This window comes from Lacerta agilis, chromosome 11 (assembly GCF_009819535.1).
Source record: "Lacerta agilis isolate rLacAgi1 chromosome 11, rLacAgi1.pri, whole genome shotgun sequence".
Taxonomy (NCBI): domain Eukaryota; kingdom Metazoa; phylum Chordata; class Lepidosauria; order Squamata; family Lacertidae; genus Lacerta; species Lacerta agilis.
In genome coordinates, this window is record NC_046322.1 from 57,929,040 (window position 1) to 57,955,974 (window position 26,935).

General features: G+C 41.1%; 1 protein-coding gene across 4 annotated transcripts in view; it reads right to left on the bottom strand.

Moving 5' to 3' along the window:
• VPS13A (vacuolar protein sorting 13 homolog A) overlaps positions 1–26,935 on the bottom strand; it is a 156,220-nt gene that overhangs the window by 83,296 nt on the left and 45,989 nt on the right. For all 4 annotated transcript variants that reach the window (XM_033163750.1, XM_033163751.1, XM_033163752.1 and 1 more), the window contains exons 16-27: positions 25,327–25,421; positions 23,798–23,940; positions 17,798–17,999; positions 17,594–17,708; positions 16,843–16,979; positions 12,315–12,447; positions 11,282–11,399; positions 10,459–10,597; positions 8,023–8,110; positions 5,302–5,471; positions 2,676–2,832; positions 103–182 (exon numbers count right to left, since the gene is read on the bottom strand). In XM_033163750.1, the coding sequence (XP_033019641.1) occupies positions 103–182; positions 2,676–2,832; positions 5,302–5,471; positions 8,023–8,110; positions 10,459–10,597; positions 11,282–11,399; positions 12,315–12,447; positions 16,843–16,979; positions 17,594–17,708; positions 17,798–17,999; positions 23,798–23,940; positions 25,327–25,421 (1,577 nt within the window). The remainder of the gene's footprint in view (positions 1–102; positions 183–2,675; positions 2,833–5,301; positions 5,472–8,022; positions 8,111–10,458; positions 10,598–11,281; positions 11,400–12,314; positions 12,448–16,842; positions 16,980–17,593; positions 17,709–17,797; positions 18,000–23,797; positions 23,941–25,326; positions 25,422–26,935) is intronic.

A 26,935-nucleotide genomic window follows, 5' to 3' on the forward strand; every position in this document is an offset into this window, starting at 1 on the left:
GCGAGGTACCACTGTATTTGACAATTTAAATTGTATTTAAAACACATCAGTATTATGGTTAAGGAAAAAAATTCTATCTTCCCCTCAGCACAGCACACTTACCTTTACATATTCAATGGCTAGAAGATCATCAATTAAATTATCCAGTGTTGAAATGAGGTAAACTGGCTTATTTTTATCATCTAAAAAACAAAGAACAGTATAGCCAAAATGACATACTCACTGGAGTTACTTATTGTATTTTCAAAGTTATGTTGCCAGAACAATAAATAGTGACAGAACAGGATCTCAATATATTATTTAATCATCATGAGATTGGAAGATCATTTCTATAATTAGTTTTAACATATATTGTTACAACATAAGTAATGTTTTGCTGGCCTAGGATATGCAAATATTTTGAAAATCATTAGGGTTCAACCAAAGCCTGGGGATGTTTCCCGGATGCTTAGAGGACTTAGGCCAACAAAATGCTCTTTAGATCCTTGACTCTCCTATCAAAATCTGCTAAGGATGGATTTACAATATGACTATCAGAAGTTGCCAGTGCCTCATTAAATACTTGGTAGTTATGGCAGTCCTTAAAGAGGCAGGAGTGGAATTCCTGTTGAAGAAGCCAAGTCTAGATTTCTTGGCTTTGGAGAATTATAACCAAATTTCAAATCTAACATTTCTGAGCAAGGTCTTAAAGCAGATAATGCTGAGTCAGCTCTGAGCAGTATTGGATGATATTGATTATTTAGTTCCATTCCAGTCTGGATTGAGGATACAAATGGTAGTGGGTGTCTTGGTGGATTACTTATGGAAAGGAACTGATAAGAGGAGTGTGCATTCACACAACTAGTTCTCTTGTACTAGTCAGCAGCCCCCAAAACCACTGACCTAGGTGTCCTGCTGGCCTATCTTCTCCAGGATCAGAGACTGAGGCATAGGGCAGCAGTCACCTAATGAGTCCTGTAAGCCCAAGTCCTGCATGAGGATAACTGCGCTTTCCCCTCTCACCTTCCCCCGTGTCCCCAGAAATAGACAGGGGGGGGGGCCCATTGGGAGAATTCCCACAACAGCACACAGGAGAATGAGTGGGGATAATTCTGCCTGGCAAGATGCAGTGCTTGTGCTGGCAGGATATTCACCACAGCATGACACCCATCATATTGCAGATGTTCCAGTCCTTTCTGTTGGGATACACCCAGGAGGTGCTGCTGGGGTAGAATCATAGAATTGTAGAGTTGGAAGGGACCACAATGGTCATCTAGTCCAATCCCCTGTATTGCAGGGATCTTTTGCCCAACATGGGGCTCAAACCCATGGCCCTGAGATTAAGTACAGTGGTACCTTGGTTCTCGAACACCTTAGTAGGTGAACAACTTGTAACTCGAACACTGCAAACCGGGAAGCAGTGCCGAACGTGCTCCAATTTGAGTACCACACTTCCGTTTTTAGTGCCACACACTGGCGGTTGTAACTGGTGTTTGTAACTGTCAGGGCAAGGGAAGAACAGCCCCACCCACCCCGCTTGCACCTTCCAAGAATTGGGCGATGTGCTACTCGTGCCAGCCCTGAAGGTGAGAAAGGGGTGCTGGGTGGAGGGATCCAGAAAGGCTGGCTTGGGGGGGAGCTGCTTGGGGGGGGAGTGCTGGCTAGGGGGGGGGAGAAAGAAAGGGCTGGATTGGAGGGGGAGCGAGCTGCTCTGGGGGGATAACTTTTGCCTCCCTTTCCTTCCCCCCCACTTAAACTCCCCCCTCCCGTGTCCACCCCCTCCTTCCACACACGCACCCTGTGCATGATCCTCGTACTTCCAATGACAATGGGTAGATCACTGCCAGTTTTTGATACTTGGTAGATCACAGCCTATTTGAAGTTGGACATGCCTGGTTTATTGCTTTTATTTTATGGATCAATGGTCTCGTTAGATAGTAAAATTCATGTTAAATTTCTGTTTTAGGGGTTGTTTTTAAAAGTCTGGAACAGATTAATCCAATTTGCATTACTTTCTATGGGAAAGCGTGCCTTGGTTTTGGAATGCTTTGGTTTTGGAACAGACTTCCGGAATGGAATAAGTTTGAGAACCAAGGTACCACTGTAGTTCTATTCCATCCCTTGACTACTGAGATAACTCATCAGGAGATTGGGCTTGAAGAGTTATCAATATGCAGACAGTAGCACAGCTCTATCTCTCTTTTCCACCACCTAGTAATTCTAGGGGACAGTCGAAACCCTGAACAGATACTGAGGGAAGGAGACACTGGAAAGAATGAGGCTCAAGCCGAGGCTCAATTTGCATATGACAGAAGTAATGTGGCTTGGAAAGCTGCCAATCCAAATCAAAGTCTAGATCTGACTCTAAATGGAGTAATACTTCTCCTGAAAGGACAGGTGCACAGTCTGGAGGTGGTTCTGAACCTGGTGCTGTCTATGCTATTCTGCTTACAAGAGAAACTTACGCATTTTTTCCTGCGCTGGTGTGAGCTGCTCTAGCGTGCTTTACTATGGAAAACTGGCATAGAAATAAACTGAGGAGGAGGAGGACTATATTCAAGAGCAACCCTTTGCTGAGAGTCGTCTGCCAATCCTCCTATGCCCTACACTGGTCCCCCCCCCACTCTTTCCAGCAGAAACCTGAATAGCAACCACAATTAATTAATAATTATTTTAACACAGAGGTAAATACTTACCCATGTATTCTGGACACATTAAACAAATCTCTTTAAGAAAAGCAGTGGCTGCCATATCATATGTTCTTAGCTTAAGCTCAGTGCCTAAACTATAAATCTCCAAACGAAGAATTGGCTTTTCAATACCTCCAGTAAGACGAGACACTTGAAGGAACACCTATGTATAAACAAAATATGGGGATAAGTCAAACAAACCAACAGACATGTGGGGGTGGGCAGCAGCTTATAATGAGAAGTAACGTAAGTAGAGCTTTAAAAGCTTTTTAGAATATGGTGTAGAAGAAAGTTCCAAGAATCCTCCTTGGTTTACACATTCCTACAAAACTGATTTGAAACATCATCCTAGGCATTTTTTATTCCATTAATCCGTTAAGAGTTGTCAATTGCATCCAGTGAGAAATATAAAGAAAAAAAGCTGTGGTTTTTTTCATTCTCAGTGCCAGTGTATTGCATACTATTTGGTCATGAAGGGCCCTGCCTCCAAATATATTTATTTCTTCAATGTTCATATTTTATGAACCAAATTTAAATTTACAGGCAATTACTACAAATCAATGCAATCCTCTACATGTCCAGTAAAGAGGACTCCAAAGTAGATAGGTAGATAGATGACTGCAGTAGTGAGATAGGATTTATTATCAGTAACTGTTATGGATCATATAGATTTCCAACTACTTAGGAGGAAAGTTTTATGAAGATAGGTATTATTGTAACACCACCAATATTGAAGAAGAAATGGGTGGTATCCAACTAACTCATTCCACCAGCATAAGGATTTATACAACTAAATATCTCCCCCTCTTCCCCCACAAATGTCCCACAACACCCCCAAATCTGCTCCAGAGGTTTGGGGAACTCCCAGAGCAGATTTAGGGTGGGGGCGGGGGAGAAAGGTGCTAATCCTTATGCAGAAGGGATTACTTGGTTGGATTCTACCCAATATACATACTGATAAACCAGTTAAGGTGAGAAGTTTTTAGCTATACATAGGCAGAAGGATTAGTTACCAGGTTTTAACATGCTATCAGTTTTTGTTGTTATTATTATTATTAACTGAATTTATATACCACACAATACCCACAGGTCTCAGGGTGGTTCAGAGGATAAAATCAGACTATTAAACCAAAAAGTACATAATCAAAATAAAAACAACAACCCAATAACCCCCTGCAACACATTTTAAAAGGGCATAGGATGTAAATCAGATCAACCAAAGGCCTGTTTAAAAAAGGAACAATTTTGCCTGGCGTCTAAAGGTGTATAATGAAGGCGCCAGGCGAACCTTCCTTGGGAGAGCATTCCACAGATGGGGAGCAACGGCAGAAAAGGCCCATTCTCGTGTTGCCACCCTCTGGGCCTCTCATGAAGGAGGCACCCAAAGAAGGGCCTCAGAAGATGATCTCAGGGTCCGGGTAGGTTCATATGGAACAAGGTGGTCCTGGAAGCACGGCGCCCCTGAGCCGTTTAAGGCTTTATAGGTTGAAACCAGCACTCTGAATTGGGCCTGGACTACTAATTGGTAGCCAGTGCAGTCGGATGAGGATCGGTGTAATATGCTCAAACTGTCTTGCTCCGGTGAGCAACCTGGCTGCTGAACCAGCTGAAGTTTCCGAACCATCTCCAGAGGCAGCCCTACGTATAACACACTGCAGTAATCTAACCTTGAGGTTACCAAAGCATAGACAACAGTAGTTAGGCTATCCCTGTCCAGATAGGGGCATAGCTGGGTTACCAGCCGAAGCTAATGGAAGGCACTCCGAGCCACTGAGGTCCCCTGAGCCTTGAGCGACAGCAAAGTATCCAGGAATACCCCCGAGCTATGAACCTGCTCCTTCAGAGAAAGTGTAACCCCATCAAGAGCAGGCGACCTGTCACCCATCTGGTCTTGGGAACCACCCACTAACAGTGCCTCAGTCTTATCTGGATTGAGTTTCAGTTTGTTGGCTCTCATCCAGTACATTACCGAGGCAAGACACTGGTCCAGCAATTCCACTGCCTCACCTGCAGATGTAACAGAGAAATAGAGCTGAGTGTCTTCAGCATACTGCTGACAACGTACTCCAAACCTCTGGATAACCCCACCCAGCGGTTTCATGTAGATGTTAAACGTGGCGGATAGGATCGAGCCCTGCGGAACCCCACACTGAAGGATACAGCTAACTGTACTTGCCAAACAGCCTCCCCTTAGGTGTCTACGTGTGCAAACTCCCTCTGATTTCTCTTTCCTACTGATTTTCTTTTCCTTCTCCAGTGACCTGCAAAACATCCCTAGCCATTTATGAGGGTCATTGCTCCTAATGAGAGGCTTTTTGGGGTGTGGGACAGGGGAATGTAGAGTTAAGAAGGAGGTGGGAAGGTCCTGTTACACCATTGGCTTCTTTTTCCACATACTCTGGATTCAAATCCTAGGGTTTTTTAAATACTATGTCAAAATTAATTGAAATATTTATATTCTATTCATCACATTACTGAGATAACTAATAAAAAAACTCAGAACCAGCTAGATAGTTGAAAAGTGAAGCAAAAATCCTAACGATAAAGAACGCAACATAGTTAAGAATAAACACACAGTAGTATGTTAGGATCAGTCATGAAGAGACATACGTAAGGTAAAATAATATATTACCTCAGGTATTTCAAATCTTAGTTGGAAATCAATCATATTCTTCAATGATTCCCGTCTCACTGTATTTTTCTTTAAGCTGCCAGGCCTACTTGAGGACCCCAAAGAAGCTTCAAAAAATGGCCTGTCTTCTATAGGACTGCTTGGGGCATCAAAATATTCTTCTTCAGATTCTAATAACGATAATAATTCAAATGGTTATCATGAAATGCTTACACCTAAGCCATAAATAAATTTAACATAATCCAATAATTACTTAACTATAATTGCATTTATAAACTATAAACCTGGATCCCCAGCTGTTGTTGGACTACAACTCCCATCATCCCTAGCTAGCAGGACCAGTGATCATGGATTATGAGTTGTAGTCCAACAACAGCTGGAGACGTTTGAGAAACACTGACATACCAGGAACAGCTGATGCAATCAATACCTCATCACAGAAAGTATGTCCAATATAACAGTTCCCAGATTTTGCAGCTGAAGTCACTAATTTATGACTTCATAAATCATCTAAACACTCCAATTATGTCCTTTCCAAGCAGATCTGTTCAGTTAGCACATCAAGTGATAAATTGGGGTATCTACTTGCAGGCAAGAGCAACAGCAACTTGTAAAATCACATGCTACTTGTCAGGGTAGAGTTAGAAAAAGTTAGAATGTTCCCAGAGGCAAGGGTTAAGTGATGGCTCCAACTCGGGGGACGGGAGGTACAAGCCAGTCCTCACGAGGAGGTTAGAAAAAGAGCGGGAAAAGCCTTTTGAGAGTAGAGTTGCTGGTCAGGGGAGAAGCAGAGCTCAGAAGGTATCTGAACTGAATGACTCTGTGGAGTGATAGTTGAAGTTAAGAACTATTTATTAATACTGTTTGTGAATTCTTAATAAAAATTATAAAAGAGCAAGAGACGTTTGTGTGGTAATGTGAAGAGGAATCGACCAGCCTTGACACTACTCTTCACAACTGCAAATGGAGCACTGGTTGCTTATAATGAAGGCGTCTTCTCTAGCAGATAATGTGAGCCAGTCACTGTGGGTTACATCATCTCCTAATAGCCCACGCAGGAAACTTGTAGATTTAATTTAAATATTTTTCCGTATTTCAACTGTGTCCAGTTTTTGTTCATGGAAAATCCCTTGAACACTTTTTGAACCAGGAGCCAAGGCACCACCAGACAGAGAAATGAAAGAAACAGGAATCCTCCATTGTGTGCAAAAAGCAAGACCCAATTCGGTGAGAAGTGAGGAATGAAGGCTGAGCAGCACATATGTAGGGTGCAGTGTGACAGGCTCATTTGGCTGCCAAATAAGAACTATTTACAATAAATGGCCAGTGTTGCATTCTCCCAGCCTCCCTGCTGAACTGTCTCTGAGCTGTAAGATGCAGATAATGGGCTTTCCAGCCATGAAGCCTTGTATCAGTAGTGATTACTGCTCTCTGAGGTCCTTTGAATGGAATGTTCTGTGTGAGATGATCAGTGTCCAGCCACCGGATGAGAGTTTGTTTCAGGAGGGCAGAGAGGAGTAGTGGATTGTGGTGCTTGGCTCTGATCTTCTTCTGGCTTAGGAAGAGAAGCAATCCTAACTGTCGTGTGTGTGTGTGCGCGCGCGCATGCGCACACACACACAGGATGGACCATACAGAAAGCTATCATAGCAAGCCACTGAGTAAAGGTCATGAGGCCTACTGTTCTTACGAGGAAGAATAGCTAGGACCACATCCTAGATGTTGCTGATCCTGTCAGACATGGGTGCCATGGAACTATGTCTACAGTAGCCCATAGTTTCTGAGTCTGGCATAATGGAAAGAGATGGATTTTTCTAACATTTCTAGCAAATTGAACAGTGCTAAGGTAACATCTACTGTAAGTGGGCAAATAGGAATATCTAACTCCTTGCAGCACAGGTTCTGCATCAACATACACAAATTGATGGCAGTCTTCACCAGCATATTCTTATAGGATAAAAAGAGGATTGAAGGAAAAGCTGTAAAGGATCACAGAACAGATAAAAGGCACAGCAACAAAACAACTGCAATACAGATGCTTACTGGGAAAGCCTTGTTGGCCTTGTTGGTTAGAAGGTCTTCAGTGGTTGCTGAAAAGGCAACATAGATGGTGCCTGTCTCATATTTGACTTAACTGAATTTAAGTACAACTAATTTTGGCTGAATGCAACCTCTTATCAATTTTTAAAAGAAATTTTAAATATACAATAGAAAATGAACTATAGAATATAGATTAAAATAATGGGGCTGGCAGTGACTGGCTTCCCCACATTCTCCTTCTCATGTCAACTCCCATCCCTGAAAAACTTCTCCCAATGGTTGGAGGATCTTGTGGAATGGGATAAGCTATTATGGCACAGGAGACAAAGAGAGAAAGGATTTCTGAAAATAGGGCAGAGGCAACTTCTTTGAGCAGGTGCTGATAACTGATGGATCCTTCCAGTTGGATGACTCCACAGCTTGATTTTTTTCTTTTTTATAACCACTTCTGAGCTACACTCCTCTGGTTCACAAGTTCAGTTTTTGTGAGATTTCGGCTCTAATTCTACACACACACACACACACACACACACACACCAAATTGCACCAGATCTGATGTCTGGTTTAGGTCCTACAAAAGAAACTGCCTGAAAATTTAAATATGTAGACAATAAATATTAGGATATCTTAAACATTTTCTGAACTTACATTAACCAAAAACAAAATGAAGAAAATATTTACCACTTGATCCAGCTACTGAAAGAGATTCTAGAAATGGAAGTACAGAGGTTGACATTTGTGGTGTTGTCATCAGTGATGATACCTGAAGCTAAAACAGAAAGCAATATGTAACTCTTATTTACTGTGGGAGCGGGTGGGGGCAAGGGGGGGTTCCTGGTTTGGTTTGTTCTTGTTTTTATTATGTATTTTGTGTTTTTATCATGTATTTTTCTGCTATGAAGTGCCCTGAGATCTATGACTGAAGGGCAGTATACAAATTTAATAATAATAATAATAATAATAATAATAATTTATATGTACAATATGACTATTATTTGGTTAATATTTTATTTATTTGACAAATTTAAGTGTCATCTTTACTGATTGTTCAAGGCAGCTAACAATAATCATAAGATACAAAAATAACAACCATAAATATAGACAATTAAAATGAAATAAAAAACATCAACAGGAAATACTAATAATGAAACAAGTCACAAAAAACATAAATTGACTTTCTGTTTAATGCCACTGGCCTTCCTTAACACGAAGGTGTTCGCCAGTGTAAAGCCAAAAGGGGAAGCTGGAATCAATCTCTTTGGGGAGGGATTTCCACAACCTAGACATGACTACCACAAATGCAATGCTCTCTCCTTTGTCTGGGAGTAATATAGATGAGATGGAACAGACAAGAGAGCTTCCAGAGTTTACCTTTGTGATCAGGCAGCTTTGAACAAGAGAAGACAGTCCTTCTGATATCTTGGTCCCAAACTGTCAAATGCCTTAAAAGGTCATGAGAACTGGTCTCAAACAAATGGACAGCCGGTGTAATTGCTTTAAAAAAGGAGTTACATGCTCCCAATAGGCAGCTTTAATTAACAACCTCTATGCTATGTTACTGATGAATTAAATTTCTGCATAGAGCAGACTACATACTCCAGACATGATATTAAGGCACGTGTTAACATGGGCAGAACTGAGACTTGAAGAAACAGATGAAACTGGCACTCTAGCCCAAGTTGGGCAAAGACACCTTTGGGAACACTCATCATTATGGCATCCAGGGTGAAGGTCAGAAACACCCACAGACTATGAACCTATGGCTTCAGGTGAAGTATAGTCTCATCCAACATAGACTGGATCCTTGTCCCTGGTCATGAGTTCTACAGAACAGGCGTCCCTCTGTCTTGTTTGGATTAAGATTCAATTTCTTTGCCCACACCCAGCCCCAAGATCTCTTCCTAGGCTGCAAGGAGAGATGGAGGCAAAGAAAAACACAGAGACAGACAGACACAGACTGTGTGTGTGTGTGTGTGTGTGTGTGACCCAGATACCAAAGACACAGCACTTCAAATCCTTGGACAATTTCTCCCACCAGTTTTATCCAGAATTTAAAGCAGCTTAGGAGACAAAATAGACCATAAATCAGGGATAGGGAAGCTTTGGCTAGTCAGGTGTTGTTGGACTCCCGCCAACCCCAACCAGTCACAGGCCAGCAGTAGACCCAGTACTACCTTCTGGAAACAACTGTCTAGGAAGGTCAGGTACCACTCTAACACCAAATTAACACCTCCAAATTCCATTCTGGGAAGCCATTCCAAGATACCGTAAGTGATTGTTTACATGAATGTCACAAATAAATAAAATATCAAAAGCTGCTGAGTGAGGTCCAGTAGAAGAGGGATGTTCTTCTCTTGTTTGATTTCCAGACTAGGGAACTTCTGCATCTACATGTTAACTGTAACATTTCTTCAGAATTTTGTATTAGTACACACTCAGAAAACTCTAAAGTGTAAGAATTCACATACTAAACTACACTGCCAGTTACTGAAAATATCTGGACAAAATGAATAATTTAAATAATCTCAAAGGAATATGGCCATAAATAAACTTAAAGAACATTCTAAGGAGCAGCAGACAAAGTCATAAAGGATAGCAAAGAGATTTCAGAAAAGCATAGGAATTGCTTTACTGCTAAAACAGGAAATCTATAAATATGTTATCTGAAAAAGGGAAACACACATATTGCTAACGCTAAATAACTTTGCAGTCAACAAAGTTGGGGAGGGAGAAATTCTGGCAATATTTGGAGGTGAGGGATGTAAACTTACCAATAGGGTCAGTGCTCCAGTATTTTATCAGGTCACAAACAAGTCATGAACTCCCTCCCCTTGTACATCTGACATTGTTATTTTTATCATGCTTTCTTTAAACCTCAGTTTCCTATTATATCTGAATTTAACCTAAGCTTACAAGCCAGATATGAAACAAAGTCCTGCTGAGTAGCACTACCATGGCAAATACATGGTGGTAAAAAAAAAAATCATTCAGTGTGAACCTCTACCACGTTGAGAACTATCCCATTGCTAAAAAGAGCACTATGATGAAGTGGCAGAAGAATTACCAGTATTGTGGAAGCTTTACCAAATGTTTCTACCAGTTCAATACAACACTTGCCTTGGAAGGTTGTGCAGTAGCAGTAGTTTCAGGAGGAGCTTCTGGTAAAGGAATACTATCAATAAGATCCAGAATACATTTCAATTTCTCATCTGAGATATTGAAAGACAGTAATGGCAGTTCACCAAACATTTTGTACCTAGAGCACAAAGAGACAAAGCAATTAGAAAACAAAGGTGGCCATGTACTAGGGAATTAATCTATTTGATAAATTAAAGCTAGCCCCTCAACACAAGTGGTTCCAGGTTGGCATATATGATTTTTAAAAAGAACAATTAACATTGAAACAGGTGTGCCAACTTGAATAAAATATTTGGGGGCAGGTAAGCCTCACCTCACATAATTGATCACATGACACGATGCACACATAGCATTTGAATGGCAATGGCTATTAATATTGGGGGGGGCTGGCCCCCTCAAATGTTTTTTGGGGGGGCAAAAGGACCTCAGCCCTACCTATGCATTGAAATAAATATCTGAAAGACGTAATAAAAATGTAACATACCAAAGACTTGCACCGATCAGCTCTGCCAAGGTTTAAATGTTATTTTATTTGTATTTATTTAAAACTTACATCCTGTCTTTCAAGGAATTCAGGGCAGCAGTTTCAAAGAAAACAGTTTTTGAAAATGTCCCTCAACAAATACTTCTGAGTAAACTTAGGAGTCATGGGGTAAGAGCTCTTCTAGAGAACAGCTCTTAAAGAACAGGAAGCTGAAAATAAACGGTCTGATCTCAAAGTGAAGGACAATGGAAGCAGTGACTGTGCTCCCTAACAAGCCAGCAATATGAAAATTCACTTAACAGCAAAAAAAAGTCATACTTGGGCATTCTTGCATCTGTTACAACCATTGCTCTGCTCAGTTCCATTTTCACATCCAGAGGCTGTATGATATGCTGAGATGAGGATGGCAAGTTTCGAGCTTCCTCCCAGTTTTCATCTGAAGATAGAAAAGATGTCTATTACAATGTCTGAGTCTCAGTTTCATGTGCATTTTTCCTACAGCCTGCGTACACCAAAGCACATGTTATTTTAAAGAGATGAAGGACCACATCACAATTTTTTTTTGTTAATTAATTATAATAGTATTGTTTTGTTACTGTGAAGTCAAACTGCATGGGAGCATCTAGATGTGTAAGTCGTGTGCATATCATTCAAGCTGATTTTCTTGATGCTTGTGATAATTATAAACTGATAATTATCTGCTGATATGCATTTAAGACTATAGGAGCCTGTTTTCTGAATTCTACTCTTGATGGCGAGCTATATTCTTCCCTTAAAAGGCTATGTAAAACAGCTAGGAATGTAGTAAACTTATCTAGAGGTCAGGTGGTGTTCAGGTGTGCTGATGAAAGGGTCAACCACGGTTAAGTTTCCCCCCCATTGAACCAATGTATTGTATTTTTCCTGCACACATTATTCTCTCCCCCCCCCCCATTTCCTCAATATTCTTTTATGTTTTTGTTCCTCTTTGATATTTAAGCATACATCTTTAGTAAACTAAGATGCAATCACTGGTCTTCTGCACGTGTAATTAAAGTATTTTTTTCCCAAATGAATTTTAGGCTATTCGGTCCTGTTGGGTCACCATCTTCTTGCTCACTGGGGTGATGTAAAGATCTCTCTCATTTTCACTTTCATGCACATACTACTATTTGTTTTTTAAATGCCAGATAAATAAGTATAAAGCATCAGAAATTTTAAAAATCAGATAAAACCCGACAACATGCACTGAACAATAGTGATCATACTGTTGGAATCAGACTAACAGTAACTTATGCTAAACCTGTCATACTTTTTAATATACTGTATATATATGTGTGTGTGTGTAGCATTGATTTATATGAATAGTTACCATGTCTGCTATAAAGAAGTTGTATGCTGCTGAGCTGAATGTCAAACTTATCATATGCTCTTGACATAATATCTTCAAGAGTGTTTTCACGAATTTTAACATTGCACATGTCAGACCGACTTTTGCTTGTCATCTTAAAAAGAAAATAACAGCAATAATTAGTTGTTACGTTTTTCAAATATGCATCTTTAAGTATTTATTGAAATAAAGCTTACTTTTAAACTGCCCCCAAGAAAACAAAACCTATAAGACTTTTCCAGACTTCTTGATGATGTAATGAGATATCCTGTACTGATAATTAAAGACAGAATATCAAAATGAAATTTTAGGAAATACAATGAACCATTAAGAAACAGTACAGTTGGTTCTTAACTGTAGATTTGGGAGGGATAGCTGGGCTATCGGGTTGGGCTTACGCTCCACCCTGATGACAAGGCAGAAAGAAAGGATTCTTCAGGGATGTGGTTGGCTCTCAATCAGTTTTATGGACTCGTGAAGTTCGATAGTCATCAGAGCAACACAGTAAAGGTAAGTAAATTAATAGTAAACTCACATCCCAATAAGGAAAAACTAATGCAAAACTGTGAACTATAGGAAAAACATCTATAAACAATCCAATATAAACTTATAGGCCATTGCAGCCACACCAGGGTGAGGTCCCGATAGTCCAGTGACCCCTCCCAAATCTACAGTTCAGGTAATAACCAACTGTACTATTTCAGGAGGGTGTCGCTGGTTGGGACATACCACAGCATACCCAACTAGGGCAGTTCCCAACTGCAAAGGGGAGTACTAAGGTGGAAGAACTTTCTGCTGATTCATAAAGCTGAAGACAACCTCTGCTGAAGCATAAGCCTCCATCGTGAATGTAGTCAGAGATGGCAAAGTGGCTGCCTGACAGATATCAATCAAAGGGTTGTCAGCAGAGAAAGCTGCCTAACTAGCTGCTGCCCTAGTGGAATGAGCTGTAACAGAAGATGGTGGACGAAGTTTCAAAGCTCCCCATGCCATCACACTACAAGCTTTAAACCACCTAGATAAGAGCAAACCTTTTTGCCCAAGGAAGTGGGATTAAAGGAAGCAAACAAGGAGTCAGTTAATCTACACTCTTCTGTCCTGACTATGTACACCTCGAAGGTCCACCACAAATCTAACAAGTGCCTTTTCCAATGGGTGAGAAGGGCTGGGATAAAACATAAGGAGAATCTCGACAGAACTTTGGGAAGGAAGAAGGGATCAGTTCTCAAAACCACCCTGCCCTTAAGGAAAATACATAAATGCTTTTCTGAGGAATGCCTCCAACTCAGATACTCTAAGAACAGCAGTAACAGCTATTAGAAAGAGAACTTTAAGGATAAGACTGCATCGTCCAACTGATAAATCTACTTTTCTGGGAGATAAATAAATCTTTTCTGGGAGAAAAGAGAGTCACTCAGGACAACACCATTATCCCAAGAGGCTGTGTTCCAAACCTCTCTGTGTAAATACTGAATAAAAAGTAGATGGTAAGAACTTTTCTTTGTCTTGTATGTTCCTGGCAATCAGCTGTGGGAGTTGCTTACTGCAGCCTGACAATGACATCTGTAGTTCTAATGTCCTTTGTACGATGAATATACAGCTTCAGAGCCTGCTGCACATCCAAAGTATGCCAAGCATTTTCCTTTGGAGGCCATGGATTAGGACAAAACGTAGGAAACACCAACTCTTGTTGAATATGAAATCTTAAAAGTGGGATCAGTGCAAAGCGCAACCTTGTCCTTGTGGAAAATAGAGCTGCTTAGCCACTGATAAGGCAGACAGTTCCGACACACATTGAGCTGAAGTGATAACCATGAAAGATGTTTCATGGAAACTGAACGCAGAGGCTCAAAGGGTGTACGCTGTAGAGCTGTCCAAACAGAGTGTAAGTTCCATGAAAGAAAATGATAGACAACAGGAGGGTGCTGAAGAACTGTCCCTTTTAGAAAGCACTTGATTAGTGAGTTCTGGGATAAGAGAACTCAAAAATCAAAGAAATGATGCTTCAGAGTATTAGGCCTTAAACCCTTTCATAAACCATACTGTAAATAACTGAGAACATCTGGAACATAGACTTTGTGAGGCTGCAAATTAGAAGCTGAACACCAAGCCACAAAAGATGACAATGTTGCCTGATAAATACGCCTAGTAGACAGACAACGTGATGCCAAAATAGTTGAAAAAATGTCTGCATCCAGTCCTTGTCAGCTCAATCTGCTGAGCTCAAATGGCATGCAGTCAAATGCAGCCACTGAGGATTTGGATGGTAAAGGGGCTTGCTGAAGTAATGTCGGTGTTATTGGCAGATGAAATGGTGGAGCTATGGAAAGCTCCTGAAGTTCTGACATTCACGGCCTGTGGGGCCAAAAGGGTGCTATCAGTATTACCTCAGCTTTCTCCATACGGATCTTTCATAGAACTCACTACAGGATTGAAGGAGGCAAAAGTGTAATGAAGTTCTGGTGGCCATGGTGTCAGCAATGCATCCCAGGCTTCTGACTGATTGTCCCTAAACATGGAGAAGTAACGGGGAAGTTGACAGTTTGGCTTGGTGGCAAAGAGGTCCACTTGAAAAGGAACCCACTTGAGTTGAATCTGACGAAATACTTGTCTGCTGAACATCCATTTGCTTGGATCAAGGTGAGCACAAATCAACCAGTCAGCTTGCAGGTTGCTTTCTCCTGCAATGTGCTCAGCTATAATGTGAAGATGTATCTCAGTCCAGCTGAAGAGAAGGGATGCTTTCCTTTGAAGGGATGCTGACCTTGTGCCCCCTTGACGAACGATGTGAGATTTTGCAGTGGAGTTGTTGGTGCATATCAACCCCTGAAAAAGGTGCTGAAGCTGTGCAAAGTGGAGCAAAGCCAATCTGGCTGCCCGCAACTCTAGCAATCATGTAATGTTGAAAAATTGAATATAATGCATAAATTTACATTCTTTTAATCTTTTTCTTGCTAGCTCTTACTTCCTTACAAGTTAGCATTTAAAGTTTCTGGCTGATTTCTTTTTTAGATTGATTTCACAATATAGCCAATTTTCATAGTTTTAAATACCCCAAAACTGGAAAAAAAATTGTTGAGAAAGAGCATGTCTTTGCAATAATTTTCAACATTAAAAACTTTTGATTCCATCATGCCCACAGGCTGAAAATTTAGGTTTTCTAAACCTAGTTTTTCCACCAAAAAAAACTACATTTATACTTTTTTTAAGGCATTTATAAAATCTTTTGAGTGCTGGTGTATTGTTCCTGAAATCATCATCCTCTTATTGAGCTCTGTGTAAAATTTCAATGAGATCTGATCCTGGGTTATGGTGGAAAAAAATAAAATGTTCACAAGGCCGAGGATCTCAAGAGGAACAGAAACGCAGATTTCACCTAACTTTAAAGTGCTATAAAATCAAAACTGTTTGTGATAGAGGGGGAAAATTTAAGGGGGTTTCTTTCAACCATAAGAGAAGGGTGTACACCAAGTTTCATCAAAATCTGAGATGGTGGGTGGAGAAACCCTTGTTTTTTGCGTTGATTTGATGTGGAATGACCCTTAGGCCAGAGTGATCAGACTGTTAGATCCAGTCACGAACGACTCTGGGGTTGTGGCGCTCATCTCGCTTTACTGGCCGAGGGAGCCGGCGTACAGCTTCCGGGTCATGTGGCCAGCATGACTAAGCTGCTTCTGGCAAACCAGAGCAGCGCACGGAAACACCGTTTACCTTCCCGCCAGAGTGGTACCTATTTATCTACTTGCACTTTGAGATGCTTTTGAACTGCTAGGTTGGCAGGAGCTGGGGCTGAGCAACGGGGGCTCACCCCGTCGTGGGGATTCGAACCGCCAACCTTCCAATCGGCAAGCCCTAGGCTCTGTGGTTTAGACCACAGTGCTACCCGCGTCCCAGAAAGAGATTAGGAGAAGTTAAAATTTAAAATATAGTGATAAAATGTAAGTAAATATTACAGAAAGAATGGGAGTGAAGCAGGAGTGATCTGCTTGTTGCAGGCAGGAGAGAAAAACTGACTGGGAGCTAACCACATTCCTGAAGAATTCTTTCCTCTTGCCTCATCATCAGGGCGGAGCCTAAGCCCAACTCAATAGCCCAGCAACTCCCTCTTGAAATGATACGCCTACTAGATAAAGTTCTCTTTTACTCCAATTATTCTTTTTTATTAAGAAACACTGGGGGGGGGGCTCTAGAAGACACAGGATAAAACACGCACTCTTAAAAAAACACAGAAATTGAGAAACACTGAAGCAGGAATGAAGAGAGAGAATATTTTGAGTACAGATTCAGTAGAGGCAAAATCAGAAACTGGCTTCCAAGGAGGGAGGGATATTCAAAATTCTGTTGGAGCTGCAATTTTGCTTGCTACTGCTAGATGGCACTGAATGCCCATTTTAAGACCACCACCACATGCACAAATGTAACTATCCACATATCAGGTACAATAAAATACAAGTCATAATTAGGAGATGAATAATAAGTGTTAAGTAGTTGATATTTCTGAGAATTTTACCTTTAAGTTACCAAGATCCAAAAGTAACTTATTTGATGTTGGTTCATAGAATCCACCTTGTGGTACAATGATATAAGAAGCCATAAGATTTATTCTTAAATCTAGAACCTTCTGTGTTTCTATAATATACACTAATCCTAGAAAACCGCAAGAAAAGCATGAGAATTAAGAAGGATCACAAGAACACTGTATTTATGAGTGAATAAATTTAAGCAAAACAAAGACCTTCTATACCAGAGATGGAGAACTTGATCTGACTGGTGGGCCACACCTCCCCCATCCCTGCAGACCACGTTTGACAGGTGGGTGGGGCAAAGGCAGGTATCCAGCACTTTGCAGCTGTCACCAATCAGCTGACTGATTTTGCCTACAAAGCTTCTTATGAGGAAACTGTATATTTACCTGCCCCACCCTTGATGTCATATATGACACTAGGCATAAGGCAGATGTATGTGGCTTAGCCAAAACAGTCTCCTCCACTAAAGGGGAGACCTGGAGGGTTGAACAAGGCTGATGGGCTGGAAGTGTCTCCTCACCATTCTACACAAGGCAACAGTATTACATGAGTTTCAGATGCAAACCGGTATTAAGGATATTTGAAAAATAAGGCCAATTCCCATACCCTTAAAAATTCCATCAAGAACTTAGCCATGTTAAGATAATCTCCACATAGTGAAAACTTCCTGTGTACACTACGCAGTACAAAGTTGGCACTAGTGCTCATTGTGCTACGAATAAAATTGATGTTTACCTGTTGCTGTCTTTTCACGAAATTCTTCTAGCTTTGTTAAAGTTGCTGATGTTAGTTGCTCTAAATAAACATCACTTGGAGGTCGAAAGAAATCTACTATGCTGTTCACAGTCATCTGAAAAAGTATAAAAGGTCAGGAAAATGTATTGCTAAGGTAACATATAATTTAATTTTTGAAAACTTCTAGAATGCATTTCTACTTACTGCATCATATTTTATTTCCAAAGGCTGTGACTCTATTCTTAGTTTTTGATTGGCAGTCTCATCTAAGGGATTGGTCTCAAACATAATGGTGAACAGTGATGCATTGTGCTCTGAATGGACTGTGTGAGATGACAGTAAGCAGGGCACTGTTTTTTCCCGAGCCATCCCTTCAACTTCAAATGCACTTACACTAGATTCAAATCTGTGTAAAACACATTATGAAAATTACATGAGCATATATACATACAGTTGTACCAACAAAAGGTTGGGGTTTTGCTATGGGGCTTTTTTTCAATAAAAGGTAAAGGACCCCTGACAGTTAAGTCCAGCCGCAGACGACTCTGGGTTATATCGCCCTTAAAAAAAAGAAAAGAAACGCTTTACGATATTCCCATTCCATGATTTGATGAGTAGATGGCAACATATAAAAGTGTGATTGGAAACCATGATAACAGATATTAGAGACACAAATAGAGGAATTTATCTCCATGATATGTGTTCAGCAGGGGGAATAAAGCACATGTGGGAAACAGGACTTGGAATACAGGGTGCATCTTGGGAGTAAGCTGTAAACCTATAAAACTATATTATATAGTAAACCTATAAAACTATATTAAGCAGCATCAAGGAAACAATGCTGAAGATAATGCAGAAATGGTACTTAACCTCACATGAAAAGGACGATTGGTCTTACCTGAAGCAGAGATTTAGTTGGTTGCAGATTATCCAAGTGGGTTGGGTTACTACTCTCTTCAAATGACAAAGGCAGGAAAGCAAAGAACTCTGGGAGACAGGCACAATCCCCTCAGTTTTTTTCAGATTCGCCAAGCAGCATCAGACATTGCACATATCTGGAAAGGAATCTGTACATATCTGCCTACCTCACTACCAGCTCAGCTCAAATAAAATAATGGAAAGAGTTGAACTAACAATGCAATAGAAAAGGAAAGAAGTAAGGAACTGCAGACCACTATAGGGATGGGCCCCTTTCGAATCATCAGTAACCTACTAAATATCCGCTTCAGGTAAGACCAGTCGCCCTATTTACAGTGGTTGCTGATGATCCGAATGGGTCGGGACATACCACAGCTTTCCCCAACTGCAGTCATAGTATCTAAAGCACTTGATGAAGGACTGTGCGGCCGAAAGCAGCAGCAGCCAAAGTGAGCAGGTCCATTCTGCAATGCCTAGTGAATGTACTTGGTGAAGACCAAGTAGCTGCTTTACAAATATCTAATAATGGAGCATTAGCGGCAAAAGTAGCCGAAGCTGCTGCTGACCTAATAGGATGAGCCAATATATGTGTTTGCTGTGGTAACTTAAGTGACTCGTAAGCTAGAGAAATACAAGCCCAAATCCACCTCGCACAGGTGAAGCTTGTAACTTTCTTTCCCATACTTGATAGATGTAAGGATACAAATAAGTAGTCAGTGGATCTAATGCCCTTTGTTATCTGAATGTACACCTTCATACACGATGAACATCCAAGGAATGCCATGTGTTCTCCTCCGGATGCTTAGGATCTGCACAAAAAGTTGGTAGCACCAATTCCTGCTGGACATGGAAATGTGAAAGTACCTTTGGCAGAAATGAAGGGTCTGTTCAGAGGACCACCTTATCTTTGTGAAAGAGGCATAGATGTTTTGCCACTGACAAGGCAGATAACTCTGATACACAATGTGTAGAGGTGATAGCCAAGAACAGTGCTTTGAAGCACTCCTGAATCAGAAGGAAGACCTGCCTGTTGAGCATCCATTCCCTCGCAATATGCTCTGCTGTGATACTGAGATGATTCTCTCTGTAGGCATGTCAATTTTGTTCCACCTTGATGACAGATGTGACTTTGCAGTGTTGTTGGTGCGCAGCAGCACATGATCGATGCTCAGGAACCAAACAAAATGGACCAATGCTAACCAGGCTGCCCTCAGCTCCAATCAATTTTTGGAGTGCACCTGCTCTGCTGTTGTTCATAGCCTCTGCATGAAGAGCCTTCGGCAATGCACACCCCCAACCCTGCAAACTGGCATCTGTTGTGATCACAGTTCCTTGGTGATCTTCACCAAGTGAAAAGGAGTTCCCTTCTGAAGATTTTATTTCACTGTCCACCATCTCATGGACAAATTGAGTAGTGGAGGTAACGTGAGCACCTTGTGATGGCCGTGTGTAATTACCCATTGATAGGGAAGCAGAAACCATTGAAAGAGCTGGGCATGATCACCCACAGCGTGATCTGGGAAGCTAACATACAGAGACCCAAAATTGCCAACAGATGCTTGATGTCATGTCCTTGGACGATCTCAGCAGAGATGACACCGCCTTGATCTTGATTATGTGCTCTGGAGACAGAGCCACCAAGCCCTGAACTGTGTCCAGCTTGGCTCCCAGATGGATAATCTGCCGTGATGGAACAAGGCAGCTTTTTTTTCTTGTTTATCAAGAATCCATGTGACTGAAGGGCCTTCATCATTGCCTGGAGATGATCCTGAGCTCCTTGTAGTGTTGTTCCCCTCACAAGGAGGTCGTCCACATATGAATCCCTTGAAGGTGCAAATGTGCCACTAGCATGACCATCACTTTGGACAAAATTCTTGGCGAGGAAGCAAAGCCAAAGGGAAGAGCGAGGAATTGGAAATGAAGATTGCCTAAAGCAGACCTCAGGAACTGCTATTGATAGGAATGCATTGGAATTGCAGGCAGGCATCCTGAAGATCAATGGGCGAAAGATAATTGCCCACATGGAGCACTTCTCTGATGGAACTGAGAGATTCTATCTTGAACTTCTTGTAAACCACTCAGTGATTGAGGAATTTGAGATCCAGCATTGGCCTTCACTTCTTGTGGCCTTTGGGGGGGGGGTTCAGAAAGGTCCTTGAACTAGCTGTTTTGCTGAGACTGGACTAACGGCTCCCATGTTCAGTAGGTCAAACTTGAAAGTCCAAACTGCTTCCCAATGCTCTGCATGCTTTGGAAGTGGTGATGGAATTAAGCGGGATGGGAGAGTCACAATAAGTTCTATGCTGTAACCCTGCAAAATGGTCTCTAGAACCCTCTGGTTCATAATTGACTGTTGCCAAGCAGGAAAAAAATTCTTCAGTCGACCCCCCACCTGGCAATCCAGTCACTGGCTTTGGTTTTTTTGTGTTTTAGGGACCAGCAGAGCTGGAGAAACACCTGTAGCCCTGTCTACCTTTGAATCTAGGTTTGAACCCCTGTGGCCTAAATCTGAAGTCCCTTTGCCAATTTTGATTGCAGAAGGTGCGGAAGGACTGAGGCTGTTGAGAATATGGGAAGAAACACCTGGCATATCTCCTATTCTCCTTCTGATTTATCACCTTTCTTTTATCTTTAGATTCAATAAGCACATCCTTCAATGCCCCATCCTCAAACTGGTATGTCCCCCCCCCCACAAAGGAAACAGTGGCCAAATTGACTTTAGATCCACCTGCCAATTTTTAAACCATAAGGCGCAGCATGCCACAATTTGAGGTGACATTGCCCTGGCAGAAAACTGAGTCAGCCATAAAGGCTTGTGCCTTCAGTAATTTATTTTAAGGTCTGCCAGAGCCTTACAGTGTCTTGTGGTGGATTCTGTAGTAAATCCTCCAACCAAATCATGCATGCCCTTGCACAAGAGGAAGCCGTGCAAACCGTGCATAAACAATGCTGTGGCATCATGCATCTGATGCAAGGCAAAATCCAAATGCCTATCCGTCATATCCCTCAGTTGAACATCCCCATCCTCAGGCAATAAATTACAAGAGGACAGAATGACAACTGGATGGCCTGCAGATGAAGTCTTAAGATATGCCATAAAATGTGGCTCCAGACAATAAAGCTTATCTGCCAAAGTGGTGCTCCTTCTAGACCAGTGATGGCGAACCTTTTAGAGACCGAGTGCCCAAACTGCAACCCAAAACCCACTTATTTATTGCAAAGCGCCAACACTGCAATTTAACCTGAATACTGAGGTTTTAGTTTAGGATGTTTGCGCATCCATGTGGAGAGAGAGTGGAGCAATATACAGAAATTGGACTCAGTAAACTGTCGAGCGGTAACTTTCTCATCCTGTAAGGAACCATCATCCCATTCATCCTCCTCATCACAAGCAAATAGTTGAGAATGAGAGGATAGTAAAAGACCATCATAAGCCACCACCTTTTCCTCCGGTCCTTGAAAGGTATTAGGGGACGAGTCACCCACAGCCCTTTTAACCTTGGAGCTGTGTTTTTAAGCAAGGAATTTGCATCATGGGCCTGAAAACCCATGCGAAGCTCTGAGGAAATAGAAGCAATGAGAGCATCCTTACTCTGATCAATCATGCCAGCAGGTAAGTTAAGGCTTGCAGAGCCTTGAGATAGGTGGCAGGCTGTGTGACAACCCCTGCCCCAGCTGACTACGAAAACCCCATGAACTCAGGTTCAGAATCAGAGGACATACTATCCGGTCTGAGTTTACCACATGGTGGCAGCAGTACCTCACAATCCACTGCTGATGTTTTTTTGAGTCTGGGCAGTTACCTTCCCAACAATAGGACCAAGAGGAGTATTAGATCTTAACAGCATTCCAGAAGCATGACGTTGCCTGATACGCAAACCTTTAATAACCAATTTCTGCCACTTAAGCAATTCTGCAGATGGATCCATGTGCTTTGCCTTCTGCTTTGCCTTTTTGGGTGCCACATTAACAGGGCAATGCACAGCCTCCATGGATTCCATTACAGAGCAAGCTATTTAAGAGTGCAGTTGGCCCGAACACTCCTGCGCACTCCGAAAAACAGTACGTAGGGAGGTCAATAGGCAGGAGCGCTGACAGGAGCTGCAGACTGCCGAGGTAACGGCAAATACTGTATTGGCCCGAATATAAGTGGCACCTTTTTTCCAAATTCAGACTGAAAAGTTTATAATATATAAATGTGGCTTATATGCACGACCTTACGCTGCTGGCAAAGTGGTGTGGCTCCACCCCCCCGGGCAGCCTGGGAGCGCGGGGCAATGGAGCGCAGCCCACCTGCCACTCTCAAGCCTCCGCTAGAAAGAAGGGGGAAGGCCACCAGCAAGGCAGTGTGGTTCCCCCCACAGAAAGCAGCCTATGTATTGTCTTTTTTTCTCTCTCCTCCCGCCCTTTCAATTTTAAAGATGCAGCTTAATTGCGGGTGTGGCTTATATTCTGGCGAATACGGTACTGCGGACACAGGCAGAAAATCCTTCAGGTGACTTAAATGTGCATGCAGCGCAGTGGCAGCTGGCAACTCAGGAGGAGTAAAGCGGCTTGTGGTGTAGTGGAAGCAGCTGGTACTGCAATGGTAAACCAATGGCTGTTGAGAGGCCAAATGCTGAGTACGCAGCTGCGCTGCACAGCAGAGCACGCTGGTCTGAAATTGGCCAATCAGGAGACTGCGGCAACCATTGGTGGTGGGAATTGATCCAAGCCACAAACGGCCAAATCAAGGGGGGGGGAATAGTTTGTCCAATCAGGAAAAATAAGAAATAGTAAAATAATAAACCCCTGCCAGCAGCAGAGGAAAAGGGAAGCAAAGGAACAGAAGGCAACCAAAAGTAATAGTGAAGTGGCAAAGTGAGTCTTTCTTTTTTTACATCAACAGAGGAAAGCAAACAAGAACGGAATTAGAAATCAACACACATAATCACAAAAGAGTTAAGGAGAATAAGTGGGAACCAGAAAGAGAAGTTAAAAGTAAAGGAACTTAGCTGTGAAGAACAGAGAGAGCCTGGAGAAAATGTTCTGCTCCATCAGGCAGGAGAGAAAAAACTGAGGAAACTGTGCCTGCCTCCCAGAGTTCGTTGCTCTCCTGGCTTCCGTCATGTAAAGAGGGTGGTAACCCAACCCATTTGGATCATCAGCAACCACTGTAAATTAGTAACATTTCCCAAGTGCCATTCACTCTATAGCTCGTTATTAAACAAGAAAATTCTGTTTTCAAATCAGAAGTGTCAACTAATTTTGTTTCAAGGAATAAATATGAATGCAACAAATGCCTACCTTATTGCTTCAGCACCAGGTCGTTGAGTTACTGCTGTACGCAGATCAATTAGTGCAAGTTTTAGCAGCTCAGGTTTCTGATTGTTTTCCCTTATTGATACAGTCATGCTTAATAGTTTTACATAAAGTTTGATGGCTTCATACTGTACAAATTGACAAAAATATATCATGACCAGCAAAATACACCTATTTATAAAATACAAGCTTGAATACAGTTTTATAATATGAAATTCAGAGTCCCATGACAGTAGGCTTGAACCAAAATAGGTTCCCTAACTGCTACTCCTAATTGCAGTGGCCTTTTGGGGAGGGGGGTTCAGGGGAGGTGAATGAAAACTTATCTTATTTCTTTTCTTTTTTAACAGTTATAAAGGAACTTTCTGGGCGGAAGAAATAGGGAAGTGGCAGAGTTCTGGTTGCCCCTTTGCTAGAGAAGCTGGGTTTCTGGAGTTAAAGGGGCACAGAAGAAAGAAGAGCTGCTATTTCCACAAGCATTTGCTTGCTTGTTTGTTTCCCCCCAAATTCCCCTACTTTGCCACATACCCTGAAATCACACCCTGGTTTCAGGATTTTGCTCACAAAAAAATTCTGACAAGCCTAAAATTGGACAGTAGTCTGACCCTGCAAGATATATGTATATATATATATATGTGGTCAACATGTAAGATGTTTCATATTGATACCTGACTAATAAAATCAATTATACAAGCTTCGAGCAAACAGAAAGGGGGAAATGCACCCTTTCTTTCAAACACACACACAAAAGATAAAAGAATAGGCAGGGAAACCAAAATAAACTCATTATGAGGTCAAATTGCAACTGCATTTTTTCACATGTATTTTAATGCAAAAATGCTGAACTGGATTTTAAAAACTCAGCTCACAATTCAAAAATCCATTGCACAGGAAGAGTTAGGTGTATGACATGTATGTAATACTGACAGACTAGCATATGACTATAACTGCATCTAACATGAGACTTTGAGGAATAAAAATATTCAAATTGTATTCAGAATTTAAGGCGTGCGAAAGGTTTTTTAAAAAAACATGGCATTCCAAATTTTATATGACATGACATGACTCAGTGAATTTCTACTAAGGTTAAGGCAGTGTTGCAATGAAGTACACAGGTCAAAACTTCATTCCCTCTTATTATATGATGAGTGCTACATCAGAAATAAAGAATTCACAAGACATTTTCTCCCTCTTCAGTTGCATTTGGAGAAAAACAGTAATCACCAGGTTAACACATTAAAAATCACTGACATTGCCAAAGAAAATGTATAAATGTATAAAACACAGAGTAATTGTTCTCCAGTCTATTTACAACATAGATAGAATTTTTAGAGCACTTTTGTATGCAAATTGTGTGCACATATTGCTACCTCTCGGAGGTAGCCAGCACTACATCTTACTTGCATACTGATCATGCGAATCTGAAAGCTTGAAAATCATTGTTCTTCTTTTGTAAGATACCATGACTTTAGATGAAGTCAAATGCTATACTATTCAAACCGAATAATACTTACCGATTTGGGCAATGTTGGATCAACAGCTGTTTCACTATAGCCAATTGCTGCATATAATTTATACTTTTCTTGTGGGGTCATAAGCTGTTCAATGCCTACCATTAAAAACAATTATTATTATTATTAGTTTTTATTAAAGATTTTCTTATGTTACAAAACAAATAAACAAGGAAAAGTACATATAGTGTCTCAATTTTTGATTCATATTGTCTTTTTCACAGTTTGTTTACGTTTGGTATGAGCCACTATTGTCGTAGACATCATGCAATTAATGCACATTCAGTATAAAAAACACCTCAATTCTCATAATGCATCATGGCATACCTGACACACTACATTAATACATTGGTTTTTTATTATTATAACTTAGTAAAAGTTGTAAACACATCATTTTCACTGCTACTTTGCCTTTCCATAGAGGCAATGTCATAAGACTGAAGACTTGATCTCAGAGAAGTTCATTCAGCCACCAATTCAAAACCCTGCATTATCAAAGGTACTGCATAATTTGTTCAGTCGTGTCCGACTCTTCGTGACCCCATGGATCAGAGCACGCCAGGCATGCCTATCTTTCTTTTTTTTTTATATAAGATTTTTATTATTTTCGATTAAAACAAAAGAAAAACATAACATAAACACCAACATTAACACCATAAAAACACACTACATAAACACAATCAAACAATAACAATAAAAAGAAAAAGAAACTTATACAAACCTTAAGCTAACACTAATCTTCATACTTTCCTTGTTTCTATCTTCTCTATTTGGGGGCTTCCCCCATTCCCTCCACTGTCTTCAAAATCATATATATCTTCTAGGTAGCTTTATATCTTGTTCAGTTAACATTTGCCCATTTTAATATTCTTAACTTTACTTAATCAAATACCTAATCAACTATAAATCTTGTCCTAGCATCATATCTTAACATATTTTTAGCAAATAAATCATTCGCACAAAAAATTTCCTCTTAACAGTTTTATCTAACATAAACCTACTAAAGCCGATTCTATTTAATTCTGCTCAAATATTCAATTTAACTGATTTAACTAAATAGTCTTTAAATTTTTTCCAATCCTGTGACACCTTCTCCTCCCTCTGGTCCCGGATTCTGGCGGTCAGTTCTGCGAGTTCCATATACTCCATCATCTTAGGCATGCCTATCTTTCACTGCCTCCCGCAGTTTGGCCAAACTCATGCTAGTCACTTTGAGAACACTGTCCAACCATCCCCTTCTCTTTGTGCCTCCATCTTTCCCAACATCAGGGTTTTTTCTAGGGAGTCTTCTCTTCTCATGAGGTGGCCAAAGTACTGGAGCCTCAACTTCAGGATCTGTTCTTCCAGTGAGCACTCAGGGCTGATTTCTTTAAGGATGGATGAGTTTGATCTTTTTGCAGTTCATGGGACTCTCAAGAGTCTCCTCCAGCAACATAATTCAAAAGCATCAATTCTTCGGCGATCAGTCTTCTTTATGGTCCAGCTCTCACTTCCATACATTACTACTGGGAAAACCATAGCTTTAACTATACAGACCTTTGTTGACAAGGTGATGTCTCTGTACTGCATAATGGATGAATCCAAATGTACTTTTTGGTGAATGGAAGAGCCT